The sequence below is a fragment of the Necator americanus genome, chromosome V (genome assembly GCF_031761385.1).
Source record: "Necator americanus strain Aroian chromosome V, whole genome shotgun sequence".
Classification (NCBI taxonomy): domain Eukaryota; kingdom Metazoa; phylum Nematoda; class Chromadorea; order Rhabditida; family Ancylostomatidae; genus Necator; species Necator americanus.
The window spans coordinates 12,918,929-12,946,237 of NC_087375.1; the positions used below are offsets into that span (position 1 = coordinate 12,918,929).

Below are 27,309 nucleotides of genomic sequence, written 5' to 3' on the forward strand. Positions count from 1 at the left end.
ACAGTGAGAACACTGCTGAGAACTCTCATATGCCTCATCCAGAACAAATTATCATCACGTGAGAGCCCATTTTTGGAACCGAGAACCAAGGGAACCGAAATCGTTGTGGTTATCTCAAAAAGCCGAGTCGCCTTGGTAGTAGCGGACTGCCATATGATAGAATTTCTCCGTTGGCACTAATTAGGATGCAACCCACACATGATTCCGTACACTAGCAAGGTCTTCGTATAGAGTCGGCTCGTTCGCCACCACTGCACACCCTTCCTTCCCTTCCAGTTCTGAACCTTTAGCATAACACCTTCAGCAGACCGCTTCCGAGCATCTGCCGGCCGTAATTTCGGGCTCCTACGATTCGAGAGGGCTCGCTGCGTTTGATTTTTTCATCCCATGTAATTGTTTTTTTGTTCGAGCACAAAATGATCTTCCCGGTTCGCCAATTCACTGCTCACCACACTTTTGACAAGATATCAAATAAACTCCAACAGAGATCATAAGCCGCCTTTCCTGCCAAATGGGGAGCTTACGTCGTTTGGAAACGGGTGAAAGCGACGTTACATTTTATTTGGAGAAAAAAACTGCACCTTGAAATTTCTGCGCAGCACATCGACAACTTTCGCAGGATCGTCTAGACCGCACCTTGGTGGCCCGTATCGCTAGCACTTGAATCGTCTGATAAGAAAGACAAGCAGGAAAAGACTTTTTGAACTAGCCGCTCACGCACGCTCTCACAGCACAAAGGGAGGCTTTGTTCTCTGCTTAGTGGAGTCTTCGTGTGACGATGAGCAGCAGCGATCAGCCGCTCCAGGTTTTGCTCCTGACTGATAACCATGCCTAGTTCACCAACGCTGATGTGACCTCGAATTCTCCTCGCTTATCTCTGTCTGAGACCATTACCTCGGTCTGTACAAAGATCCCATTTACAGTATATTTGTCAAGAATCCTATGTTAGTATATCCTGCCACATATGAAGTATATTCGTGATCTTATATATCAAGGTTTTTTGTCTGTATGGATATATACGGTTTTTTTTTTAAATCTGCTTGTTCGATGAATGGTATAACTACTACTATTATCGGACTTGTAACCATATGAATCAAAATCCTCACTTTTTAGTATATTATTTCAATTTTACTTTCTCTAGAACACAATTGAGTAAAATTGAACGATGGTGACTAATATTCTTTAATTTATATCTTCATTTATCTGTCCACCTATCTAATTATAATCTATACCGAAATCTTTTCCTTCATTACTATTGGAATACATTTAGTATCTGAAGTATCTGAAGTAGTGAATTAAACTGGTAGTTTTTTCTTGGTATGCGAATTAATCGCTTAAGGTTACACTAATTTTGTACATAACGTGGTTAGATGAGTCTAATCTATGTAAAATCTATGTGAAAAATCTGAATCGATGTAAAAAAAAGCTGGACAGAGAAGAACTCTTCAGTGCTACTTTAAGATCCAAAGCATCATTTGAAACCACATCGACAGCTACATTTGAAACTTGCTGAAGAATGATGCATGGAAGACCTTGTAGAAGCTACCTAAAGATTAGCTGTAGAATTTTTCCTACTTTCCTCTATTCCTCACCACATAATAAGGCCTACAACGTAATGTCACGGGATCAAATACTCATATACTAGCGATAGTTATCAGTGTTAGCTGACTGGCCGCTTCGCAGCCGCAACGCTCGACACACCCGGTCCTTCTGGCGCCCTCCTCAATCCTGTTTACTCTCATTCCAGGGACAGTCGCTTACGGTACTTCAACAGCAGCAGAGCTACTGAATCACTGAAGACTTTTAAATTCATATGACAGATTATCAGATGTTGAAATTGGTAAATAATTACAGGAGTAAACAAACAGATTTTTGCCGGATCCACTATGACATACTGCGTAGCTACAGCGTCAGCGAGTGAAGTCTTTTGCCTCGAACAGTAGTTACAACGCTGAAAATAGAGGAAAGGTCAACTGCAACCACACCAAGCCATCAAAATTGATGATTTTCTCTCGGATTTTTCTGCTACTGGAGTTCAATTGTAGTTCATTCTTATCTTCGACAACAGATATTGTTCACCTATCGTGTAGTTTAGAGGTTTGCCCCTTGAACAGCTATTTTCGCAGTTTTTCTCCATTGTTACTCGTTCCTTATCTAAACATCAGCAGCAGACATGAGTTATGTGGTGGTTCCACTCAACTGTACCAGCTGGCAGGGATAAGCCAGTAAATCCGTTCGTTCCCGTGTGCTGCCCCTCCACTATTCCTTTGAAAGAAGAAATTTCACATTTTCATTATGTCTGAGTCAACAATGTACTATTTCCATATTCATTAGATTCTTTTCTTCTTTCAAAAAAAAATCTCTTGAATTCCAATTTACTAACTATTACCGTTGTCGCAATACTTTTGTGGATGACGAATCTTTGTTTCTTTATTTTCTCAACCTTTCTTCAACCTTTTGTACCGATACTGATATAATAGTGGGCGTTTCTGCTTACTTTTATGACGAATTCACGATTTTACGAATGTCTGTGTTCCGATCGTCTTCAGTTAAAAACTTCTTTATTATTTTATATTTTACTTTATTTACTATTTTAAAAATCGTATGAAATGAAATAATAGTAGGCAGTGGTAGAAGAATAGGAAAATGTTTGGGGATTTTTATTCTTTTATTTTTTATTCTTTTATGTTTTCATTTCTAGGAGAACTATTACTCGCTAAAAGAACGTTTTTTTTTTGAAGTCAACAACAAGTTCTCTCCAAGTAGAACTAATCTACATCGCGGAGTTAATCATACTTACATTTTATTACGCCATCAATGTCCGAGCACTTTGTTCAACTATTGCTGATAATTTTTTCTCGAAAGTCTCCTGATAAGCTCATACCTACTTCAATTACATGTTATTCAATTATTTTTTTAATCATGTGGTGGTAAAAACATGCATGGGAACCTACAACGTACATATAACCGAGAGTTCCTGCGCTGACGTCTCTGTGATATGCGTTCAGGTTCCTAATTAATTATGTAGGTAAAAAACAAGGAATTTAAACTTAGAGCACATTTGTATTCGTATCTTACACGTGTTCTTCACGTCGTATTTAGTGTCTTTTACTCAAAAATTGAATTTTTTTTCGATTAGTGTATTTTTCATGAAATATTTTGTATAACTATGCCTTACAATCACTCAGAGTTTCCTCAGTTTCATATCCTATGTGTTTTCTGTTATCAAAGCAGCCATAGTTTATATATAACATGCGATTCGCAAGTGTATGGCGGCGCTATTCTCGCATTGTTGTGGATATTGGTTTGTATTCTGCGGATATATCCATATTATATGCGAAAATATACACGAAACACTTCCATTACTCTGGTGACAGCTGCCGACTCGTACACCACTACGTTGGTTCTAAGCAATTTTTCTCAGCGAAAAAATCTAGAATTTTTCTTTAAATCTGTTCGGAACATATACATATAGGCCATAAGTCATTCAGAATCATTAATGCCTCTTTTATTCCACGGTTTACCATCGATTATTTTTTAAATTTATTTTTATCATTTTATTTTTTGTTATTATTATTATTATTTTACGTTTTTGTCGTTTTTACTATGAGTACCGCCGCTAACGGAAAAATTTTAACCTACAAAAAATGCTGAGATTTTTTCACGGAGTTCTGTCACGAAGTCAACACAACTATCCATTGGCCCTATATCAAATTAGCGTCTTTACCGCATGAAATACAGCTTCGAGTGCTCGTAGACATTCATCTGACGGGCACTTTAATGTGAATTTGATTAATTAATTCAACTAATTTTTATCTAAAGTTCGTTAGTTAACTCCTAGCTTCAGCACTCACTCAATTTCAATTAATTCAATTTCAGTCAATTTCTTTCTACACACGTAATAATTATACGGTTACTAAGCAGACATTCAGTCACCTTCTCCTTGAAAACAATTAGTATTTATTCTTGGAAAATTTGTTTTTCCTAGCTCAATCTCAGTTCGAATTTGGAAGATTCCAGAATTTCTTCTTCTGCCTCCAACTACATACAGTTACATACTACTGTGTTAAGATAACATTACCCGTTAAACAGAAAATAATAATGTGAGAAACATGAGTGATGTCTCACTAAATGTTCAACCACAAATGTTCCGGAATAGAGTTTGTGAACAATAATTATATTGTGATATTTTTCACAGAAAATTCGCCTGAAGGGAACATTACGAAATGTTTTAAAATAGAATTGGCCTTTGTTTGAATTCCATTCATTCATTTTCAACAGCAAATATCTATATTCAGAACTATAACTATTATGGATTGTTTGTTATTTGAAAACAGCTGTATCTACACATGTAATGTTCATCCCAGCGCTTTTCACATATGTACGTAAGTCCTCGCATAACAATCCACCGCTATCCTAACTCAAAGAAAAGTAACCGATTTGCCTTCCTCTAGGGATAAACAATTTGTTGTGATTCCTATCGCATTGAAAAAATATTTTCCTCGAGAACTTTCTCAATCTTCCGATTACCTAATCATTCAGGTCCGGATGAAGACGATAGCTCGTATTAGCGTCGCCGTTTTCGCATTTCTTTCCTCTACAGTGAACATCTACATGTTGGTTTTCATGTACGAGAAGGAAGCGAACGGTACACGGATGGGGCACGAGCCTTTACTTACTCTTCAACAGGTACAGTGATTGTTTGTAATTCAGTGATAGCTGTGGTCCCGAAGAGAAGCAAGACAGGTCTTACAGATCGTGAATAAAAACAGTGACCTTAGGAAACCAAGTTATTGTTTTTTCTGGAGAAAATCTCATGGAAAGGTTGTGGCAAAATAAAATGAATAACACACGAGAAATGGGAAATAAATAGTGACGAAATTATTATCTGTAATTTCGTTGATAATTCAAGAGTAAAAAAGAGTAAAATATGTAGATTGAACTAAAAATAAAATTACAGGATAATGGAAATGTATCAATAAAAATCAGAAACTAAGAAAAGATAATAAGTCAGCGGTTTTTGAAGGTAGCCTCGGTACTATTAAAGTGGAGTTAAGTGGTGTTCAAAAAATTGAGACAGTCTTCTGGGCTATGAGCTGAATCCTCTAAAGAATTTTTCTTTCTTAAAGAACAGAACGTTAACCTAATCTCGAAGTGCTGCATCCATACTGCTCCTCATTTTCTCCTCATCTTTTCCTCACTAGGTCAAATATTCTTTTATTTCTATTCTATCAGACATCTCGTCTAGGTACATATTTTTCAGCGACTCTCTCAGAACACCAGAAGTGGCCCAGTCAATGTTCATACTTCTTTTAAAAATGAGGAGTCTAATGAGGTGATTAAAATTTTTCAAATTCAAAATTTTCTTCGGTGAATACTGCACTCAACATGTGTTTTAGTTGTATCTTGTGCTAAAATCCTTAAGAAGCCCAATTATACTTTTAATAATATTCTAGGAGCCGAGTCCCTGGTATGGCATACTCGATTTCTTCCCAGAACTTTGTAAATTAGCACAAAGTGACCTAGAACCAATCGCTTTAACTCCACGAAGTCGTGTTCGAAAAAAACTAGTACGCTTTTTTGTTATTCCTGATGTTAACAAGAGAAATCCACTGATTATTCCTCAAGAACTCACTTTCAGATGGTTGGTATACCCGTGGCGGAAAGAGCGAAGGATTATAGCATCGCCACACTTTCGTCTTTATTCGAAAAACTTGACAACGACTATAGGTGTTTTGGAAGTGCTCGCTGTACCTCGGAGTTTCGCGAGATTCTCTCGAACTTCTTTTCAGGAAAGATATTGTGTTCCTTATAATGTTCGCTACTATGAATACTGAGTACTTTGAACGGAGAGCAGATGAAATAAAAAAGAGATTTTCCAATGAAATCTCTGACGGACTTCTAGAGGTGTGTTGCCGTAATTTCTTGAATTTCCTCTTACAGTTAATTTTAGGATTTTGCAGTTGATTGAGCGCACAATGATGTAGAAGTATATGTAAGCAACTGGTTACTGTGTTACGGTACAGCCTTCGACTCCCCAAACGATCTTTTCAGTAATAGTCACCCAGCCACCTTTTGCTAGAACTCTTTGTTACCACCTGTGAGTTGAAAAGAGGCTATAATTGTCCTGACATGGTATAAAATAAAGATCTTATGGTCTTCACAATTCGTCTCGGGACTTAGAATCGCTCAATTCTTCCGAACAAATACCTTACTGAACTGTGCTCATGCATATCTCATTCTATCTCATTCCTTGCGATACCGCTATTTTTTGTAAGGAAACTTTTCTTTTGGTGTTTTTGGTTTTTGTCAAAGACTCTCCACTGGAGAAAATTAAAGAATAGTGAAAACGAGTAAGGAATCAAGACGAATGAAAAAAGTGAAGAATGACGTAAGTGACTGATTTTGATAAAACAAGTAAATTCAGTGCAGAAAATTTATAACTTATAATAACAAATAGAAAAAATACTATAAATTATTGGTTGATCATAAATGATCTGAAGTAAGTTCAAGGCGCTGTACGACACAAAAATCGATTCTATCTCAGTATCGTACCTCGGTTCGCTTCGTTCCTTATTCATGTGAATTTTCGCTCAACCTGTTATTGATTGAGTATTCATATTTGTCAACTAGTAAAAATAATGATATTTGGATTAAAATTTGTTTCAACCCGTCAAAGTCACAGATATTCAGGGAGTTTCTTGCAGATGATCGCTGTTGCGCCTGCCTGGTACAAAACGGACATTCTCAGCATCCCAGCCACCTTCAACGATTCAACAGACCGAATGTTGTGGAGGACTAAACAGAACATTGGTAAGGATTAAAATGAATGCACTACAAAAACTTATGTTTTGCCATTAATTTATTACTCATTTCTTTTATTATTATTTACTGTTATGTTAGTTTATGTCCTCAGCATCGTGAAGTCAAAAATTAAAGACGTTTTGTGCATTTGCGGAACTAAGCTGATGTAGGCAGTTGTTTGCGCGGGAATCCCCTCGCATCGATTGAAAACAGTCGCTTATAATGAATTATTCAGTGAATATTTATTTCAGCATTTCTCAAAAAATATTTGACAAACTTACTTTTCTTTAGTTTAATAGAAGTTTAGTTATTATTACACTCTAAAGCGCTAGATTTGGATAGATTAACCATTGTTTCTTCATTCCTTGGATTGGAGGGTAAAGGATGGATCTTTACGGGAAACGCCTACGCATTCGACTTGATTTAGAGTTCATTTGAGGTTTATGAACGCGTATGCAACCTTAGAATGACCTACGGAGAGCAGCTGACGCCCAAGCCGGTGTTCTTATCCTCGCAGACGAGCTTGGTACCAATTTAACGACCCCGGATCTGGGTTCGGTTGGTATTGAGCGGACTCGAACCTTCGATCAATCGTGCGGCCACAGCGGTACCTTTCACCATACCCTGCTACTTTTCGATGAGAGAGAATGTGTTTGGGTCTAAATTCACCCAACACCACTACAGCTCCAGAGATACGGTATTCGTGAGAGCGAGATGGAATTATAACGTTAAAGAATAACTGCCAGAGGTCATCTCTTGCCATCCGACCTGACCATAAAAGGGTGGGGAGGAAAGGAAGAATGGGGAGTGGGTAGGGATGCTATCAATAGCTAAAAACGAAAAATCATCTGTCCTACGATGAGTTCCACCATCGGTAGGTTGGTGGCTGCTGAGCAATCTGAACCGCTTTGACACTCATCACTTGATTGAATTGGGGGGAATTGTGACGTCGATTGGTGGTACACCTGTTTGAAAAAAAGAAGCTTTTGAACTCTTCTGGAGGAAATCCTTTCACGTGTGCCACATGATGACTTTAAAATTGAGTTGCTTACATTTGCGAAGGAAAGCCTGTTCAAGTTAGCATGTATCCGTGTTTTTATCGTTCTGAATTTCAGTGAAACATCAAAGCGAAGTTCGTTCAGGGGGCGTTGGTTCGAAATCTGTAGTGTTTTCTGCATAGTGTTCATACTTCTTCAGTGAAAGTACTAGCAGCTAAATTGATTCTCTTAGAAAAAGGAAAAAAAATTGATTTCTAGAACTAAGTTTTGTTGAAGAATATGTGGTCAAAAGTGTAAATTATTCTTCATCTTAGATTATATCTACATTATGACGTACGCTATTAAAAGATGCGAATACTACATGCAGTTGGAAGATGACGTCGAGGCTGCTCCTGCTTATGCGTGAGTTTACTTTTCCACACCTGACTAATTACAGTATATAGGAATGTTTCCGGAAATTTTTGAATCGAAAAGTTGGAAAGGACGAAAAGGTTGGAGCTAATTCACGTCTCTGTGCATAATTGCCCTGCAGTATTTTTCTTCAAATTTATTTTTTTTTCAAAAAAATATTGTTATGATAATCGAAAGGAAGAAGCGGATCTGATGTCTTTGCCATTACAGCCGAGTGATATTCAACTACCTTGCTTTGAATAGCGGCACAGAATGGTTATTTATGAGTTTCTCGTCTATGGGTTTTATTGGAAGGCTCTTCCGGTGAGTTTTTAAGGAGAAAAAAACTTGTGTACATTTCCAAACACTGCAACGATTCGATTAATGTCTAGTATAGGTCCTCGAGAGGTTTATCGTTCTTACTGGTAGTTTTTCTCACACATTTCATTTTTATTTTGTAATTTCATTAACACATTTCAAGCAATATAGTGTGCGTGGGACACGGTAACATTTTAATTTCGGATTTGGAAAGAAAAAAGGCGAAATTTGTTCATAACATCACAAAATCGACTCACTGAACAACGAGTCTCGTGTTTTGCGTGTGACGTACATAGGACACCCTACGGTCATGAGACCAGAAAAACCCTACAGTCATGGGATTACAAAAAAGTATGGATTAGCCGTACATGTTTATCAAACAAAATGGTTTCATTCGGGATGTACTAAAAAATCGTTTGGGAATAGCTGTCAATTTTCTTAGCTGTCGTCAAAATGCTAAACTAAACTAATGCTAATAATAGTTTTAAGATCTCCTTGAAAAGTTTCCAAAACAACTTTGCTCTGGAACGGTTCATTTCTCATTTCTTTTTCGCGCTCATTTCTTCTTTTTTCTTCGACATCGCTTCATTCGTCCATGTTTTTCTGGAAATTTCTACAACGTTCCTTTACGGCATTCACTCCAGAAGCTCCAACCTGAAGTACATGACCTATGCGATCGCACTCTACTATCGCTTCAAGCCTGTGGATTGGATTCTTGAGGACATACTCCGGAGTCGTTATTGTAGTCTCGACAAAAATATGCGAGAATGTGCAAAGGTAATGGTTTTCTCTCTGTCTTTATTAGATTGAAGAAGAACTACAAATAAAGAAAATGCTGTAGGAAATTTCCGCGCATCGAATCAGCTCTGGAACGTCACAATTTCAACATGTTGGCAAAATTTCATCGTTGAGAGGAAAGATTCAGAAGATACACGATGGGAACTTCAACAAAGGACTTTCTCAGGTTAATTTCTGCTATGCGTGGTGGTCGTAAGCTGAATCAAACCGAATTGCATTGGTACGTCGCCGACGCAGCGACCGCAACGCGTTCATCTCATCTCCGATTTTGTATGTGTATCTGAACTAGCGTTCCGTTTTCGAGGTGAACTCTCCGAACAAGAGCTTCTGAAAAAAGTTCATTGCGCTCTGCTAACATTTCTTTTTCGTAAAACACTTTAACTTGAAAAATTATGAGATTGTGAAGAATCTTCAAAGAAGAAGAGAAGAGAAGAAGAGTAATCATCAGTGGAACAGTAACGAGTAAGTATGAAACTTTAGGGAAAACGTGGAAACCCGTCGGCCGATGTCACGACATCGATGGTAGCAGCTAGGAAGCGACAGGATCCAGAGAATGCTTACAACAACAATATGGCTATGTGGTTGATCAATCCACAAATTGGAGATTATATTTCAATTGCATTTCATAGCATTATGAATATTACAGGTAATAATGACGAATTTATTTCTAGAATACAATATGAAATATTTCTTTCCTCATGGATGTCACATATATAATGTTGAAAGGGAAATTTAGGTGTGATGTTTCTGAGTGGTGTTCCGCCAGCTCCTGAAGATAAATTCGGACCTGAAACTATCGTCAGCGCTTATAACGGCACATCAACAGAGATCAGTCTAGGACAATTTTCTGAGAATGGCGATTTTCTCTTTCATTCGACAGGAATCATTGTTAAAGAATTACGTATTAAAGTAACTGCTAACATAAGTCATTGGGTAACCGTTGATCATATTGTAGTGCATGCAGTCCCTATTGTAGAGTCTTCTAGCAGAAATATTACAATTTTAGGATAGTAATGTACAGAGTATGGCAGAAGAATTGGAGAGTTCTTTAGGCATTTTTTGCGAGCACTGATGAAATCGGTTGCTTGCTTAGGAACTACATAATCTTATCTAATGAGGTGAAGTGGTTTGGACAAATGAAAGGAAGGAAGAAAGAAAGAAAGAAGGAATGATTGAATGAATGAATGAATGAATGAATGAATGAATGAATGAATGAATGAACGAATGAATGAATGAATGAATGAGTGAATGAATGAATGGAGAACGATCGTTTCCTTAGGGGAATTATTACTCGCAATAGATCATTCCATAAAACTATTGACGGACCACGCATCGACTAATTAATGTAAAAATTATCAGAAATGTAGCAAAACCTCTGAACCAACGGTGCTTGTCATCCGGACCTGCTCAAAAAAGTGAAAAAGTTGTACCTGGAGATTGTTACTTCGCCACTTTATAGCCCTAATACGGGTACGTGTAAAGAGGGTATTTTAGAGCATGCTCCGATCATGCTTCGGCAGGGCAGTTAGCAATGCTGTGTATCCTGATGAGATTGACCTTCGCTGCTACCTAAATAACTGATTCCGCTTACCTACCACTAATCATACGGTGCATCACCGGCTAGGATATAATTCACGAGCTACTAAATTGATTTGAGGATCAGACACATCCACTGCAAATTTGTGTTGTGAGGTGATCTCAAATTTGTAACCGTAGCAGAAGCAAGAGAAATAATCACGCGAAATATGAGAGAAAGATGCATCTAATAGCTTCAAATATGAGAATTTTCGTTAAAAACGAAACAGCCAGCAGAGGATCTTCTGTTTCTCTGGACTCTTGGAAGAAATCGAGTTCATTTGATGAGATTTTTAGCCTTCCTGAAGGTAAGATCTAGACGAAACTCGCTCTGTTCTCTTTTTCTTTACATATTTCTCATAATTGTGTACTTCTTTGCATCGCTATGGTCAGAAGAGCATCTGAGACGGTTGTCCACGCCTCTACAAATGACAGGAGCGTGATCTCTAATGTAACGATCTAACGTGAATCCAATGGACACGTAATGTCTCAGGGAATTCGCGGCGAATCCGCCGGGACCCTCCTTGAAGTTCTCCCTCTAATACTTCTACAAGATTGTACCAAAAGTGAGGTATATTATGTCGGCGACTACTACAATATCAAAAAATAATTGTTCAGAATTCAGATTTAAAGGCATCACCACACGATTCTGGGGTGGTGCGGGTTTCAGGGGGTTATGCCTACACGGAGTCGCAGATCATGGAGAGAAGGATGATTCGTAAAAAACGGCCCAGAAGATAACGGCTTCGAGCGTTACGGCGCGCTATTTTCTACAACGAGTTCCATTGGAGCGCGCCTGCCTTGTGCGCGCACCGCGTTTTCCGGGCTGTTTTTTACGGCAATTAGGAAGATGTGGACGTAACCACTCCCCTCTCCGCAATCTACTATCCCGTATACGAATACTCAGGCGGTTTTTTTTGCTAATCTGCCGAATATTTCTTGCTAATTTTTTTTGCGTCCCAAATGTCCGACTAAATCGTCGGGCAATGCCTCAAAAAAAAGATGAAGATTAAATCTAAATACCTGATATATCCTTAATGAGTATTTTTTGATGCTGTCTCCCAAAATCGTCGTGCGTTGTCCCAGTAAAAGCAGTAAAAAAAGTGTCCTACAGCATCGTCGGACATTCTCGTCAATACTTTAATATAAATTCACTGTTAAAGAATAATCATATGGAGAAAAGTAGCTCACACGAACTACTTTCGCATGGGTTATAGATATGCGGTCAAATCTATGGAGATTTCTTAGATGATGATGTGGATAATAAGAAGATTAGATGCTTTTTCACTAACATTAATCTCATAAGTTTGTGACTTGTTAGATAAAATAGATAAATAAGTTATGAAACATTTTTATTCTCCAGTTTTTCTGCCTCCTTATGTGTGTGAATTTGTGAAAAACGGGTAATGACTGTGATTCGATATTCCTATGTTGATATGTCCGTTAGTTTTTTTTGTTTAATAAAGCGTCTTCTAGTGTTTCTCGATTTTCATTTTTTCTCGCCACCTCATGTAACTCTAAGAATATTTTGGTGTTTATCATCAGCGCGGTTAGGCGTGCGATTGGATTTTTCCGTTGGAGGTTGTAAACGGAAGAAATCGCAAAGGAAAGGAGTCATGAGGGAGTGGGCAGTTGTGAATGGAGCATCATGATCATGATACATAATAACGAGCTTAGTGTGTGTGTGTGTGTGTGTGTGTGTGTGTGTGTGTGTGTGTGTGTGTGTGTGTGTGTGTGTGTGTGTGTGTGTGTGTGTGTGTGTGTGTGTGTGTGTGTGTGTGTGTGTGTGTGTGTGTGTGTGTGTGTGTGTGTGTGTGTGTGTGTGTGTGTGTGTGTGTGTGTGTGTGTGTGTGTGTGTGTGTGTGTGTGTGTGTGTGTGTGTGTGTGTGTGTGTGTGTGTGTGTGTGTGTGTGTGTGTGTGTGTGTGTGTGTGTGTGTGTGTGTGTGTGTGTGTGTGTGTGTGTGTGTGTGTGTGTGTGTGTGTGTGTGTGTGTGTGTGTGTGTGTGTGTGTGTGTGTGTGTGTGTGTGTGTGTGTGTGTGTGTGTGTGTGTGTGTGTGTGTGTGTGTGTGTGTGTGTGTGTGTGTGTGTGTGTGTGTGTGTGTGTGTGTGTGTGTGTGTGTGTGTGTGTGTGTGTGTGTGTGTGTGTGTGTGTGTGTGTGTGTGTGTGTGTGTGTGTGTGTGTGTGTGTGTGTGTGTGTGTGTGTGTGTGTGTGTGTGTGTGTGTGTGTGTGTGTGTGTGTGTGTGTGTGTGTGTGTGTGTGTGTGTGTGTGTGTGTGTGTGTGTGTGTGTGTGTGTGTGTGTGTGTGTGTGTGTGTGTGTGTGTGTGTGTGTGTGTGTGTGTGTGTGTGTGTGTGTGTGTGTGTGTGTGTGTGTGTGTGTGTCCAATTTCACAGAAAATGCCACTACTGTTAATTTTCGTTTATTAGTGAAGGGGAGCGAAGGGAACACCACAGATAGTCTGAAGTCAGGCTTTAGCCGGACGTTCAGATTGGTATTATAATAATTAAGGCAAAAATTATGTATTATTAATTAGTTACATACATTGCAAAATATTACATTATGTTTCAGGCTTAGGACAGTGAAATGGGAGCATCAACATTTTGGTTTGAAAATGGAAAATGTGTTGACAATGTGACAATGAGACTACGCAAGTTTGACATCCGAAACTGCTGAACCAAACTTTCCCAGAACTTGAAACTACTCCTGAGAGATAATTATAGTATGATGAATATAGTATTAAATAAATTCCAGCAGTTTAAACGTGGATTTGATATACTCTAATGACCATAATCGCGACAAAAGCACCATGCAAAACACCTTTAGTAGGATTTCATAGGAGAACCCAATAGAGTGATTTTATTATCCATTGCAGTGCAGCCTTGAACAGCTTCGGCGATATAGTATCGGCTTGTCGTACCGCTCTTCCAATTGTCATGAGGGGGCGGTGGAAAAGCTGTAACCTGGTGGTGCATTGATCGTGACAATTGGCTAATGTCCTCACATACGACGCGTACACACCTCGATCGACCGGTCCTGGCAGTACTGCATTCCGTTCTACACTGTTGAAGGCTTTCTCATAGTCAGCGAAGTTCAGAACGAGGAGCAGGCGGTTTTCCCGGCAAACCTCTATGACTCTCAACACGGTGGATGTAACCAAAGCAGCTGAACCACCGACGGAATCCAGCTTGTTCTTGAGAGTGTGCTTCATCCAGCGTCTTAGATGTGAGCACGAGGACGATTTTGGCGAATACTCTGTGCAACACGCTCATCAAGCATATCGGGCGGTAGTTTCGAAGGTCCCCTCAGTCACCTCTCTCACAGATAACCTTCTTTCTGAAGATAAGAAGTCATGTGCGCCGATAGAATTACACGAAGTAGATGCCCCTCAGGCTGACGAAAATCTGCGCACATAAAATTAGTTCCGGAGACTGTGCCAGGTTTCGTGCTCTTGATCGCGACTCCCACTTTCGAAAGAAGAATCCGGAATTGAGTTTCACCAGCGGAATGATCGGGATTGGCACAGGTGCTCACGAACGGAACGGGTAGAACCTCTCTGCGTAACTCTCATTTCTCGGCGCAAAAAGGTCCGGGTCCCGTCTTTGCTCAACAAGGCTGTTAGCAGACTATTATATTGGAGGATGTCAATGCAGCACTTCTTAAGACTTCTTTTTGTGCTGCTTTTAGAATCTTCTTGTAATCGTATTTCGAAAGATCCTTCTGCGAAGTTGTTCTGCAGCTAGCGTTTTCCACTAACTCTCAGTGATGCATTCGAATCAAGCCTCAAGGTCCTTCTTTACAACAATTCCTTGATAATCTTCAAAATCCGGAAATTTGTCGTGCGCGGCTTCATTACAGGCTCGCAATCCTCTGAGCTTGTAGTCCACGTTTCGTGGGCCCACCTCGATGTGCCAGTCACCTTGGGGCAAGGAGTCTTCGAGTATGCAATCGTCGGATACGACTTTTTTCCTCTTTTGTTGCTGATAGCAAATGTTCTTTACCATCGTATGGCTAAGTCGAATTTTCGCACGGAAGCGATTGGAACATCGAAACCACATAAAATTTTAATTATATATTTGATTGGTAGTAACAGAAAACTGTCGGAGCAGCGTTGGAAAAGGCTCGGGTCGTGTTTGAGAGTCGTGCCCCATAACCACTCTTGACTGAGTTACTGTAGAAACAATAGAGTAGCTATGTAGTAACGATGGTAGCCGTCCGACAGGAAGTGAAAAGGATGCATACTTTTGGTATTTTCTCCACTTACTCTTTCTTTCCAACGGGATGGGTGTAATGTCGTTATAAACAGTTTTACAGCGTCTCGACGGTTCGAGATCACCCTAGGTGGACCAAGTTTTTTTATTAAATCGAAATCGATAACTTTTTGTCAGGATTGTCTCAGGGATAAAAAGGCCGATTTGCCTAAAAGATGTGTAGAACTTGAGAATAAGCAATAACTCAAGAGAAGATAAAACACAGCGGCCATGGCCTTGGTTATCAAATAAGTCTGACCGCTTTCTAAGCAGTTCATCTTGGTTTACAAAAACACTACTCATATCTATCTAAATACTCTATTTTCTAACCATCTCAGCCAGCTGTATGAAGGCAACGTACCATGGATTTGACGACGTCCAGGTCTTTGTGAGCAAATAAAGAATTCGAGGTGTAGACTACGAGTATGAGCCTATCTCCGTCCGCCTAATTGTCCTTAAAAAATGGCGTACAAATCGCTTTAGGTCCTACTAGGTACGCAAGTATGCAGCATCTAAGCATGTGCAGTTGTCCCCTGAACAGCATTTTCATTGGTTTTTATATGAAAAGGCTGCTGAAGAGACTTCATCGATTCTCGACCGCTCGCCCGTGGATGCGGCGCATGCACAATTGTGACGTGTTCTCACGCATCACGTACCTCATGGGAAGAAATACTGTTTCTCCTGCCATTTTTTATGAGGAACTGAGCGCGCCACGCTCTTGCCGGTAATTCACACAGCAAATCTACATTTGCTCACAGAAACCCCAACATCGTCAGTTTAGTAATACGCCGCATTTGAAAATTTAATTTTGATTTTGACAGTCATCTATTTGTATTGTTTGGAAAATGTCCGCATTTGTAGCGCCCCCAGAAATAGTACAAAAACAATGTTTTGTTGAGGTAAAGTTGAACATTTATTTTTACCTTCTTAGGTTGAGTTATGTTAGAAAATAAGTGAAAATGAAAAGGGAAAGGCTTACGTTAAGATAAGAAGGATAAGCAGATCCATTCAACATTTGCTAAGCGTTTACATCGCGCCCTATTTGAACGGAGTCATCCATTCAATCATCTTAACTTCGGAGGCGTACTGACTACTTTCGCCCAGAATAATGATCACGTCACTATCTATCGGTCTACTGAGGCTTTTGCCAAATTATTCAAAAACTTGAGTATTCATACTGGCACAAGTTCCACCTTTTTTGATAATAAGACAAGGTTCCCAAGCTTAAGGAAAAGAATGAGTGGCATACGTCTATATGAATGCAACGCTCAGTCACAACCGTCACCGTGAAACGTACTCCCAAACCGTATGACGTAACAAGATTACTGGAGAAAAATGCGTTTCAAAACCAAATATCTCCTTCTATTCACAACTAAACATCAAAATAGGGGTAATTACTGAGATTTTTCTATGATCGGATAACGTTTCAGGAAGTTATGAACAACATCAAACTGTCTCTGTTTGGCAAATGCTGATACATTTCATGAAACTTTTCTTACAAAAAATATCCATTGTATGAACGCTCGGAGCTATTGGCAACAGTAAAATAGTTTTTTCACATCAGAACATTATGTAAATGCTGAAATATCAATAGCTGTCTGTTGTTTGAAAATCGTCGCATCCCATGCCGTTCAGTTCGTCGCCATTTACGAAACTTCTCTAACCATACATCGAGAAACCTGTAAGTGGATTGACTCAAGGAAACGTATGCAACTTTTCTTGACTTTATCACTTTCATTCGGAGAAGATCACATTGAAAACAATTGTTGCCAATTTTTCCCCCGATTTATCAGTATTTTCCATCGTTTAGATTTCAACAGATACTATGACTCGCATCACCTTGAAAATCCTCGTATTTATCTCTGTGGCCGTGAACATCTACTTGCTAGTGCTAATGAACAGAGGAACAGCTAATGGTACTCACGTGAAAAAAGCTCCATTTTCTTCTCACCAGGTGAAGTAATTATTCGTTAATTTGTTTATTTAAAAAGATCCATAGGTGTGCCAGAAAACTAAAACTGTTGTTGTGTAAAATTCAGGCGAAATTCTAGTGAGCTCTGTTCTATCCTGTTTTTTTTTTGTTTTATGGCACACCTGCAGGTGGTTTCAATAAATAAATAAATAAATAAAAACAAGAAAAAACAGAGCACACAAGAATTTCTCCAAAGTTTTACACAGCAAAGTTAGCCCACCTTAGCATACTGTGTAGTGAGCTGAGAGATCCTTCTCGTACTACAGAAGGTTAGAAATTCTCATCCGTGACCCTTTCTCGAAGCCAGAGCGCTGCAGCAGAAGAACGGTTACTAGGGCAACTCAACCCAGAAGGGATGAACCTGTCAGGTGCTCTGGGCAAAGGGTGGAGCGACCTCAAGCGGAAGGGCTCACTGTACTCGCTATCCTTGAATGGCTAAGCACTAGGAGGGTAATTACCAATTTTAGAGAGGAACTTTGAAAAAGAATTCATCAGAACGTCAGCTAAGTGGTGTAAACAGCAGAATGAAAGAAAAAAAAACTAAAAACACGGATTAACTCAATGCTCATAATCTTGCTTCGATCTTTTAAATAAACAATCCCAGTACATAAAGTTCACGAGGGAAAAACCTAAAGACAACTGGCTGCCGTTTCTCAATGTCCAGGTTCATTTGTGTAGGGGAAATTGGAAAACAAAATGGTATCGAAAACCAAGTTGTAAAAACATTCTGATTCACTACCAATCGGCGCACCCCGGGAGAACCAAAAAGTCAGTCATTGAAAATATGTTTAAGACAGCGGCAACGGTTTCATCTGAAGCTCAAGGGCGCATTGCCTCCATAAACATGGCTAACCGCATTGCTCAGTCCAATGGGTACCCAGCAAAGGTCTCTCATTCAAATCGGAGTCATGCAATTGAGCGGCGGTGCCACAGGGTAGAACAAGCAACAAAGATCCCTTTCTGCCTTCCTTTTATTTCGGATGACATGAGCAATGCAGTGCGAGCAAGCTTACGACAGGCGGGTCTGCAAGACTCAGTCAGAGTAGTGGACATACCACCTGTAAACCTGAAGCAACAGCTAGTCCGCAATCGCGCATATGACAGACTTTGTGAGACACCGAATTGCATCGTTTGTCCAAACGGGAGGCAGGGTGATTGCGTGGTATCGGGGGTTATCTACCTAATCACCTGTCAGTTATGTGGGGCTGAGTACATTGGCGAAACAGGAAGATCACTATGTATCCGCGTCAAGGAGCACCTAGACGGGCTCGTAAAATCAAAAACATCATCCCCTTTAGGTGCTCATCGCAGACAGTGTCATGACAACACCCCTTTCAAGATAGCTGTCACTATCTTGGCACGCGAATCAGACGTTCTAGCACGAAAAACATTGGAAGCGTTTTATATCACGGCCAAAAGTCCTATCATGAATCGTAAAGAAGAACGCATCGCTGTGACCAACGAGCTGGCGCCATATCAGGACCTTTGCGGGTTTTGACCTACGGGGTCAGAGGCGGGGGCATCGTTACTAGTTAATACTAGCGGCGCAACCCTCACAACTGGTGGTCCGCTAACATCACGATTTCGTGGCTATTAAGGTGAGCGCTGGTCTGCTTTTCTGACGTTGCTTTTAAATAATCTGTTTGCTAAATCATATCTTGTTGGATGACGAGGCGTTTGAGGGAGTAGATTACACGTGTCTTTGATTTTTCCAGGCTCTGAAGAAGGCGACGACGCCGAAACGTTAGCCAGAATAAAGATCAATAACAATCTTGGTTCAGCTTAAAGGCATCACCCCACGAATCTGAGGTGTTGCAGATTTCAGGTGGAGTATTCGTATACGGGATGGGAGACTACGGAGAGAGAGGTAATTCCGTCCATTTCTTCCTAATTGCCGTAAAAAACGGCCCGGAAGATGCGGCGCCGCACAAGACTGGCGCGCTCCAATCGAACCCCTTGTACAAAATGGTGCGCCAAAACGAATGAAGCCGTATCTTCCGGGCCGTTTTTTACGGCAATTAGGAAGAAATGGACGGAATCACCTCCCTCTCCGTAATCTCCCATCCTGTATACGAATACTCCACCTGAAATCTGCACCACCTCAGATTCGTGGGGTGATGCCTTTAAGTAGTACACAATCAAACTCTACGATGCCAAGATTCAAAGAAGGTCGAACTTGGAACTTACTCAACTTGCTCATAATCGTTGTTGCAAGGAAAGAAACTTTCTCGTACTCTTTGAATTAATGAAACTTTAGGGCTTCCTCATACCTAGATCCTGGAAAAAATGAATCTGGATAGCCTGCGTCGTGCAACTTTGCGGAAAAAGGGAGTCAAACATAGTTGAGAAGAGTTTTCTTCCGAAGAGTTTAGAATATTGCGAATTAGCTTTAATCTCTACCTACCCACCTACCTGTTCTCTTCCTTGTTGGTCGGAAGATACATACAATAACTGCTTACCTCTAGCTTAACCTCCATTCGTAAGATACAAAATATTTTTACTTCGGGTAAGGACGTCTCCGAAATGTCAAGATTTACAAAAAGAACAATGAGCACAAAAAAGGCATATAGCACAACCGAGTACATAGGTCCCAAAGATTTATTGAAGAACTTAACCCTGCGCACTCCAGTCTGGTCAGGCACATCGAACACCAGCAACTCTAGCACTTTTTCGTTACAAGTGCTGTCCTAATCCTCAGTCACGTATTTTATAAAACAGAAAATACGATTATTGCAACACTATATATTTGTTGTTAACACCAGTACTAGCTGTCTTTAGTTTATAAAGTAGTAAGAAGATAAATTGTTTATATTTTAATATTTCTCAGAGATACTTTTGAAAGCAGTCTATGAGCATACGCGTTCAAGGGTTCCCAGGGCAAGTATCAGGAAACTCGTCGTCAAGCGTCGTTTTCTTTTCTTGTTTGTTTGACCATACGACACAGTCTCCTTTCTTTCCTTTCCAAAATAGGTGAAATAAAAACAAGAAGTAGAAAAGTAAAAATGCAGTGCAGAAAACCGCAAGAACGAACAAATTTTATTTTTCATCTGGAAGTGCTGAACAAAGTAAATTTAGAGGAAAGTAAAAGTAAAGTTAAACAAGCTTGTTGCTGCTAGGGCGACACTGGATTTAAAGTACAGATTTTCAATGTCGCACGTACGGCGACAACGGAATGCAAGCGGTTAAAAGTCAAGGTCACGATAAACTAACACCGGAAATAAGAACAAGTGAATAAACAGATAATTTTCGCGCTTTTTTTCAAATTGAGGATTCAACAATAGTATGATAAAAATCTAATCATTGATAACCTTAGTTTACGGCATTCCTCTTCCGCTAATCGTCATTGGATCCTATATTGGTGAATATCGTCATGTGGTGAGAGCCTTGAAAGCCTTAAGCGTAATAGTGATTTTCTGCTGCTGTTTCAGGAACCGATTCTATGGTCCGGAATACTGGATTTTTTCCCAGACCTGCGTAATGTTGCACGAAATGAGCTTGAACCAATTCTCTTAACAACACCAAGAAGTGTTCGAAAAAAATTGGTTTGTTCACTCCTATTCAATATTCATCCGTCCTCGCTTAACGGCAGCATACCACGAAATTGACGATGTTTTGATCTCTCCATGAAGAGATAGCGCTATCGCTGTAGATCATAAGTAGCAGCGTGAGAGATCACGCTCAATTCCTTCCGTTAGCAATGAAAACGATGTAGGAAACGTATTTTTTGGGAAATCGAATTTGAATGAAGCAGTTAGTAACGTTCCAGATCTAGGGCGCGATCCTGACACGTTACCAGGTGGCTTGTAGCAAAATTCGGTTCACAATGCCATTTTCAGCGCAATTAGCGAAAATTGAGCGTTATCGTGCTAATATACTCGTGATTCACTCCTTCCACTCTATCATTTCGTGTGGGGATTCCACCATCGTCAATTTCGTAGCAGAAAAAAAACCGAAGGAGCTTTAACGATTCTACCTGGAACCTGGTTAGTACTTTTCTAGTCGTCATGTTTGTTTAAAAATTCCAGTATGCTACACAAATTCTATGAGAACACTATAAAAGCACAGGAACCCTAAAAACTCAGACTATAACATATTTTCAAATGACCTCTTCAACAACATAAAGCTACAAACTAACTACTAAATTAACAAATAAAAAACAGTGGGCCTTTCCCTTTCTTCACATTTTTGACGTCTGGAGCAGTATTTTCTGCTGAAAGGGGTTTATTCTGGTTCTGTACACTCTTACGGTCATGACACGACGACCAAGCGTTGCGGTTTGGTGGTCGAAGCCCCGTTGTTGGTTTCTTGCAAATAATAGGATAGACCATAGTAACGGTGGGTTGTAAGTGCGCCGCGAAAACCGCGTAACCCTAAGTTACCGTCAATTTTTGTTTCTGTATCTCAACGGATATCCACTGATTGAACATGTTCGATTAAAGGCATCACCTCACGAATCTGGAGTGGTACGGATTTCCGGTGGAGTATTCCTATACGGGGTCGCAGATTATGGGGAGAGGAGGGGAGGGGAGGGGGGAGGGGGGGTGTATCCGTTCATTTCTTGCTAATTGCCGTAGAAAACAGTCTGGAAGATACGGCTTCGAGCGTTCCGGCGCACTATTTTCTACAAGGAGTTCGATTGGAGCGCGCCAGCCCTGTGCGGCGCCGTATCTTCCGGGCCCTTTTTTACGGCAATTAGTAAGAAATGGACGGAGTCACACCCCTCTCCATAATCTACTATCCCGTATACGAATACTCCACCTGAAATCCGTACCACCTCAGATTCGTGGGGTGATGCCTTTAACCATCGCATAAGTCAGACATCATGGTGAAATACAAGTGGTCTTCAAAGTTTGATTTCTTTTTTTTCTGATTGTTAGTGCATGGAATTATTATATAATTAACGCAGCGCATTACTTTATACTAACCTTACTTATTCGTATTTCTTGTAGGCAGAGACCGAATGGATGAAGTCGTTGAAACACGTTCTCGACAAATATTTCAGATAGTGGGCATACCGACGGCAGAGAGGGAAGAGGACTACTTGATCGTTACCTTATATTCCCTTTTCGACAATCTTGACTCCTATTACAGGTCGTTCAGCGTTTAAAATTACAATTTTACCTTTCAATAACTATTTCTCAATTCTTTCCTTATCGCTTATCTATCTAATTCAGATGAAATGTAGTATTCCCTGATGTAAACCTTAATCGTGAAATTTTCATCATTTGCTCCACTTCTCCTCTTTTGCCGTACAACTTGTCATTTTCTTCTTTCCAGGAAAGATATTGGCTTCCTAGTCATGTTCGCCAGCAACGATACTGAGTTAATTAAGAGTAAAACAGCTGAACTACACATGGTATTCTCAGAACAAATCCTCGATGGTCTTCTTGAGGTTTTTCTCTTACGTTTAGACGTTACATCGCTCATTGACAAGATTTTAGATTCACATGACAATTTAGTTTAAAAATATTATAAATGACTGAATGGGACGTTCGGCTATCGGAATTATGAAAAATTGAGGTGCAACGCAAGCTAGGAACCACGTTATAATCCACATCTGTTTATCAATCAAAAATTCCAATTAAATGGTGTGAAATTGTTCCGTTTAAGTCATTAATAAGTTCCTTTTTTAATTCAAATCTATTTCGATCAATCAAAATAACAGATCTATGTACGTGATACAGTGCTTTTACAGATAATTGCTGTTCCGCCTGCTTGGTACAAAACAGATGTCAGTAGTATTCCACCAACTTTGAATGATGCACCAAATAGAATGTTCTGGAGAACCAAACAAAATATCGGTAAACTTAGATCCATTTGACAAAAACTAGGGTTGAAATTGTAACTTTTCCTTTACTCGGTTACAATTCTGAAATTCTCAGCAAGGTTTCAAGATTTAGACGGGGACAACTGTAACTCCTCCAGTTCTTTGTTTACATTAATGATCAAACGAGAAATGGATAAAAATAAGTTGCACTTTCGTCGAAGTAAATAAACAAAGATGGAAATAGTAAATAAGTAGATTCAGTTTTCGTCATCCAATCCTTTAAAAAGGCGCTACTAGGTTTATGCATTCGACTACCACTTATATCTACAACGTCTCAGCTGATAAATAAAACATAAAGAAGAACTAAGATCAGCTGTACAACGAATTAGGAGATCATTTTTGAAGGATTGTTTTTTGTTTAATTTCACCTGTACTGTACTCAGACTTTCTCTACATTATGATGTATGCTAGCCAAAGATGTGATTACTATTTGCAGCTAGAAGATGATGTGAAAGCTGCTCCTGGATACGCGTGAGTTTATTTTTTCACACCTGACTAGTTACAGTATATAGGAATGTTTCCCCATTAGATAAATTTTACATTTCATTTAGAATCTGACAGAGTATTAAATAGCTAAATTCTCGAAAAATTTGCTGCATCTGAAATAAAAACACGAAACTTTTTATGGAAAAAAACAATCTAGAAAATACGCAAAAGTAGAACGACATTTCGAAAAATTGTATGTCTAATTGCAGCAGAGTGATATTCAACTATCTCGCTTTGAAGAACGGCACGCGATGGTTTCTCATGGATTTCTCCTCAATGGGATTTATTGGAAAACTATTTAGGTAAGCATTTTAATGTTGAATGTCTTCGGATTGTTCTACGGGTTATAGCACTGGTCATATGAATGAAGACTCGTACATAACGTCACGGTATTCCGTGATGGTGGCTCAAGCCCTTTAAATCCTAGAATGAAGAGCTTATGAACAGAAAATGGTGGGCGGTTTTGGTACTGTTTTTTTTACGTATCATGGACCGATCAGTTGATCGATGACGCTGAACGATTGCAAAAGTAGGACACAAAGATTAGAACCAATCGCGCTTCAAAGTGTGTAGCTCGATTGTTAGAGTACAGTAGGAGGAGGCGTACGAGGGTAACCCGTGTCGACAGCGCTCGCCCGCAAAGACGACAGATTTCAGAAAACAAAAACACAAACTGCAAAATGTTTCTAATTTCTTTCCAATTAATTCGCTTTCGCGGTACTTCCTATGAATGTTTTGTGACAAAAAAGTCTCTGATTCACGAGGATTTTCGAAGCCACACTGAGAGAACCGCTAAATTCTTCTTTCTAGCCAACACCTAATTTTCTTTTTGTTGAGCATCTCTGCCACAGTCATTCACCGCGAACAATTCAGTGTCGCCAAGCTGAATTACATTACCTACGCGATCGGTCTCTACTATCGTTTCAAGCCTGTTGATTGGATTCTTGAAGATGTACTCCGAAGTCGTTATTGCAGACTTGAACACGGTGTCAAAAAATGCGCGGAGGTAACAGATTTTTCTGCGTTTAGTTGAAGAACTATGACAGATGAACTTTCGCAGGCAATATCTTCATTTCGAATAAACTCTGGAGCGCCACAATTTCTACATATTGGCAAAGTTTCTTCACTAAAAGGAAAGATTCTGAAGACGTATGAAAATAGCTTCAACAAAGGATCTGCTGAGGTATTTTTTTTTACTTTAGTAAGCCCAGCTCCACCTGCAGAGTGCAGTTCCCCTTCGACTGGACCAGACCAGAAGGGAAAGTGTGTGCTTTGAACAACATTAAAGAAATATGAAACAAATAATAATAACTGTGGTGGACATTTTCCCAAAGAAATTAAGAAAATATTTCCAAGTTCTATTCAAATACAAGCAAAAAAAAAGAAACAAATCTGAACAACACCACAGAGCAAATCTGGACTTATACAAATCCATATGTCACGATTTTATGGCTTACTCTGGCTCTCCTGTGGTGAAATATATCAAGCATATTCATCGAAAACATTCAAGTTTTTCCAAATTAAAAACTGTGGGATGATCGGAGTATGATACTTTCGATTTTTCACTACGTAAAAGCAATGCTGTGAAGTCTCGAAAACTGCACGAAAAATAGATGCGAAGTAGGTTTACAGTTCCTTCTTCAGGAACTGTCTAGTGCACGGAGCCCAATACCACTTCTAACAGTAAACACTGTAGAACCAAGGCTAGTGTAATAAATTAAAATTTCCATTTCAATTCCACAAACTAACCACCACGCAAGCTCGTCAAGAAAGTGAATAACATCAACTTTCAATGTAGTGCAGATCCCGGCACTCATGTTTCTTTTAGATAACCGCGACACGAGGTCATTCTATGCCAACAGCATGCTCTCCTGCTCAATGTTCAGCTCCAATCGGAGCAATGCGGCCGTCGTCGCTAACACAACCGGTGTTTATTTATGCGTAAACGGTACTGCGCATGACTTAGCTCTCATTCTAAAATACCATTAAAGCCAACCCGCGATGACTTATTGCGGATTTCAAACCATGCTTATCACTTTCAAAGGATCACACCACGAATTTGGCGGGGTATGGATTTCCATTGGAGTATACCTATATCGGGTCGTAGTTCATGAACACAGGGATGGTTCCGCTTATTTCTCCCTGCATCACTGTAAACAGACGGCTTTGGAATTCGGTTCCTTACGACGTCCTCTATTGCAACGCTCAACCTTAGCGCCGCTCTTCCACCTGCGATTCGCGGATGGGGTTTCGACGAATCGCAAGTGGGGTGGGGCGCAAGTGTGGCATGTTACAATACAGGACGTCGTAAAGAACCACATTTCCGAAGCCGTGGGCGGATGTTATCTCATACTGCGGTTTATGCGCATCTCAGCCGAGGTCAGCCGAGCTCCTAGTCTTACTCCACTTTCCACTTCAAACGGTGGAGTAAATCTGGCTGGTGTCTGAACAGCAGCATTTGTTCTTCTGTTCACGTCCTGAATTAGGCGAATGAACTTTCCTGGAATACAATCAGCGCGAAGCTCGTCGAAAAGTACGGAAGTCTAGGAAAGCCAACTACATAGGTTTCAAGTGCCGCTGAGACACTTCGATTACTCTCCTCACAAGAAACACCTGATCAGTCGTAGATCGGGCAGGACGAAAGCCAGTTTGCTCGTCACGTGTTGTTTCTTTGCAATGCTTAATAAAGAAACAAACGAAAGGCAGCTCGTTCATCACGGGTGGATTATTCGCGATGATTAATAAGCCGATCGAGGATGATCCGCTCCATGCCCTTGTATATTACGCGCAGCGATGATATTCCTCGTAATTCTTGGGTTCCGTGACGAGTAACCTCTTGTGGAAGGGAATTAGGACAGTGCGTCACCACAAATCAGGTATCCATTCAGATTTCACCGATCCATTGTGGACGGATGATCTTCGTCACCTCACGAATCGCACAAAGAGGAAGGGATTTCAGCATTTTTACGCTAATTCTATTGTCTCCGCCAGATTTTCCATTCCTGTTTTTTTTTGCTATAACAAAGTTGGAAATAACTGCAGGGCGAACGTGGAAACCCGAGAGCAGAGGTTACGACATCAATGACACCAGTGAAAGAACATGAGGCACAAAATGGTTACGTTAATAATGTCGCTATGTGGTTTCTCAATCCGCAAAAAGGAGATTACATTTCAATAGCATTCCATGAAGAAGTAAATATTACAGGTAGTAATGTTCTTATACACACATTGTTCTCACATTCCACATAGCAAGATGTTCCAAACCAAAAGAATGTAAAGTAAAAGTACACATTTAGGTGTAATGTTCCTAAGCGGTGTACCACCTGCTCCACGAGATAAACTCGGACCTGAGGCTATCGTTATTGCTCGTAATGATCAATCAAAAACCAGTTTGGGACAGTTTTCTTACAACGGTAGCTTTGTATTTCGTTCAAACGGAACGATTGCCACAGAGCTACGAATCGAAATAACTGCCGACATCAAGCATTGGATAAGTATTGATCATATAATAATTGATACTGTTTATTGTGAACGGTAATGATGAAGAACGTGATGAAAAATAGCCTCAGACGGAAAGGAGAGAGATTTCTACAGTAGATTTGTTTAGTGGTGACGCGACAAGGCTAACTGTCAGCAATGTATCTGGACAATTTACAGTTTCGTAATCACCCCAATTCTTGTTTCGGCTTCTCTGCAGGGATATTTAAAAATTAATATCTGATTTGATCTCTCAAGCAACACCTAAAGTAGAAAAACCGTGTTTTCGTACAAGCAGATATGAATATTCGAGATGTTTTTCCTTATAAATACGCAAATAAAAAGATTAGAATGTATCCGATTTCTCTGTGTAGAAACACTTTATTGGTGTTTCAGAGAATTATTCGACTGATG

At 39.9% G+C, this 27,309-nt stretch overlaps 2 protein-coding genes across 6 annotated transcripts; both read left to right on the forward strand.

Annotated features, from left to right (window-relative positions):
* Positions 1-3,252: 3,252 nt before the first annotated feature.
* Positions 3,253-11,624, forward strand: RB195_013709 (uncharacterized protein; the record flags this gene model as incomplete). Of its 3 annotated transcripts, XM_064203660.1 has the most annotated exons (15): positions 3,253-3,399; positions 4,543-4,689; positions 5,264-5,335; positions 5,457-5,570; positions 5,642-5,730; positions 5,793-5,907; positions 6,708-6,813; positions 8,117-8,204; positions 8,424-8,516; positions 9,155-9,287; positions 9,352-9,474; positions 9,789-9,954; positions 10,045-10,217; positions 11,377-11,449; positions 11,509-11,624. In XM_064203660.1, the coding sequence occupies 15 exons, from the start codon at positions 3,253-3,255 to the stop codon at positions 11,622-11,624; spliced, it is 1,755 nt and encodes a 584-aa protein (XP_064059539.1). The 3 variants fall into 3 exon arrangements, with proteins under 3 accessions (XP_064059539.1, XP_064059540.1, XP_064059541.1); XM_064203658.1 differs by lacking the exons at positions 3,253-3,399; positions 11,377-11,449; positions 11,509-11,624 and having other exon boundaries at positions 4,549-4,689; positions 10,045-10,319; XM_064203659.1 differs by lacking the exons at positions 6,708-6,813; positions 8,117-8,204; positions 8,424-8,516; ... (4 more) ...; positions 11,377-11,449; positions 11,509-11,624 and adding an exon at positions 5,964-5,987.
* Positions 11,625-14,014: 2,390 nt separating this feature from the next.
* On the forward strand, positions 14,015-26,956 carry RB195_013710 (uncharacterized protein; the record flags this gene model as incomplete). Of its 3 annotated transcripts, XM_064203663.1 has the most annotated exons (13): positions 14,015-14,170; positions 16,809-16,814; positions 16,944-17,087; positions 20,534-20,647; positions 22,108-22,196; positions 22,383-22,497; positions 22,801-22,906; positions 23,316-23,403; positions 23,628-23,720; positions 24,292-24,424; positions 24,479-24,601; positions 26,461-26,623; positions 26,715-26,956. In XM_064203663.1, the coding sequence occupies 13 exons, from the start codon at positions 14,015-14,017 to the stop codon at positions 26,954-26,956; spliced, it is 1,572 nt and encodes a 523-aa protein (XP_064059542.1). The 3 variants fall into 3 exon arrangements, with proteins under 3 accessions (XP_064059542.1, XP_064059543.1, XP_064059544.1); XM_064203662.1 differs by lacking the exons at positions 14,015-14,170; positions 16,809-16,814 and having other exon boundaries at positions 16,959-17,087; XM_064203661.1 differs by lacking the exons at positions 16,809-16,814; positions 16,944-17,087; positions 20,534-20,647; ... (7 more) ...; positions 26,461-26,623; positions 26,715-26,956 and having other exon boundaries at positions 14,015-14,299.
* Positions 26,957-27,309: the final 353 nt, after the last annotated feature.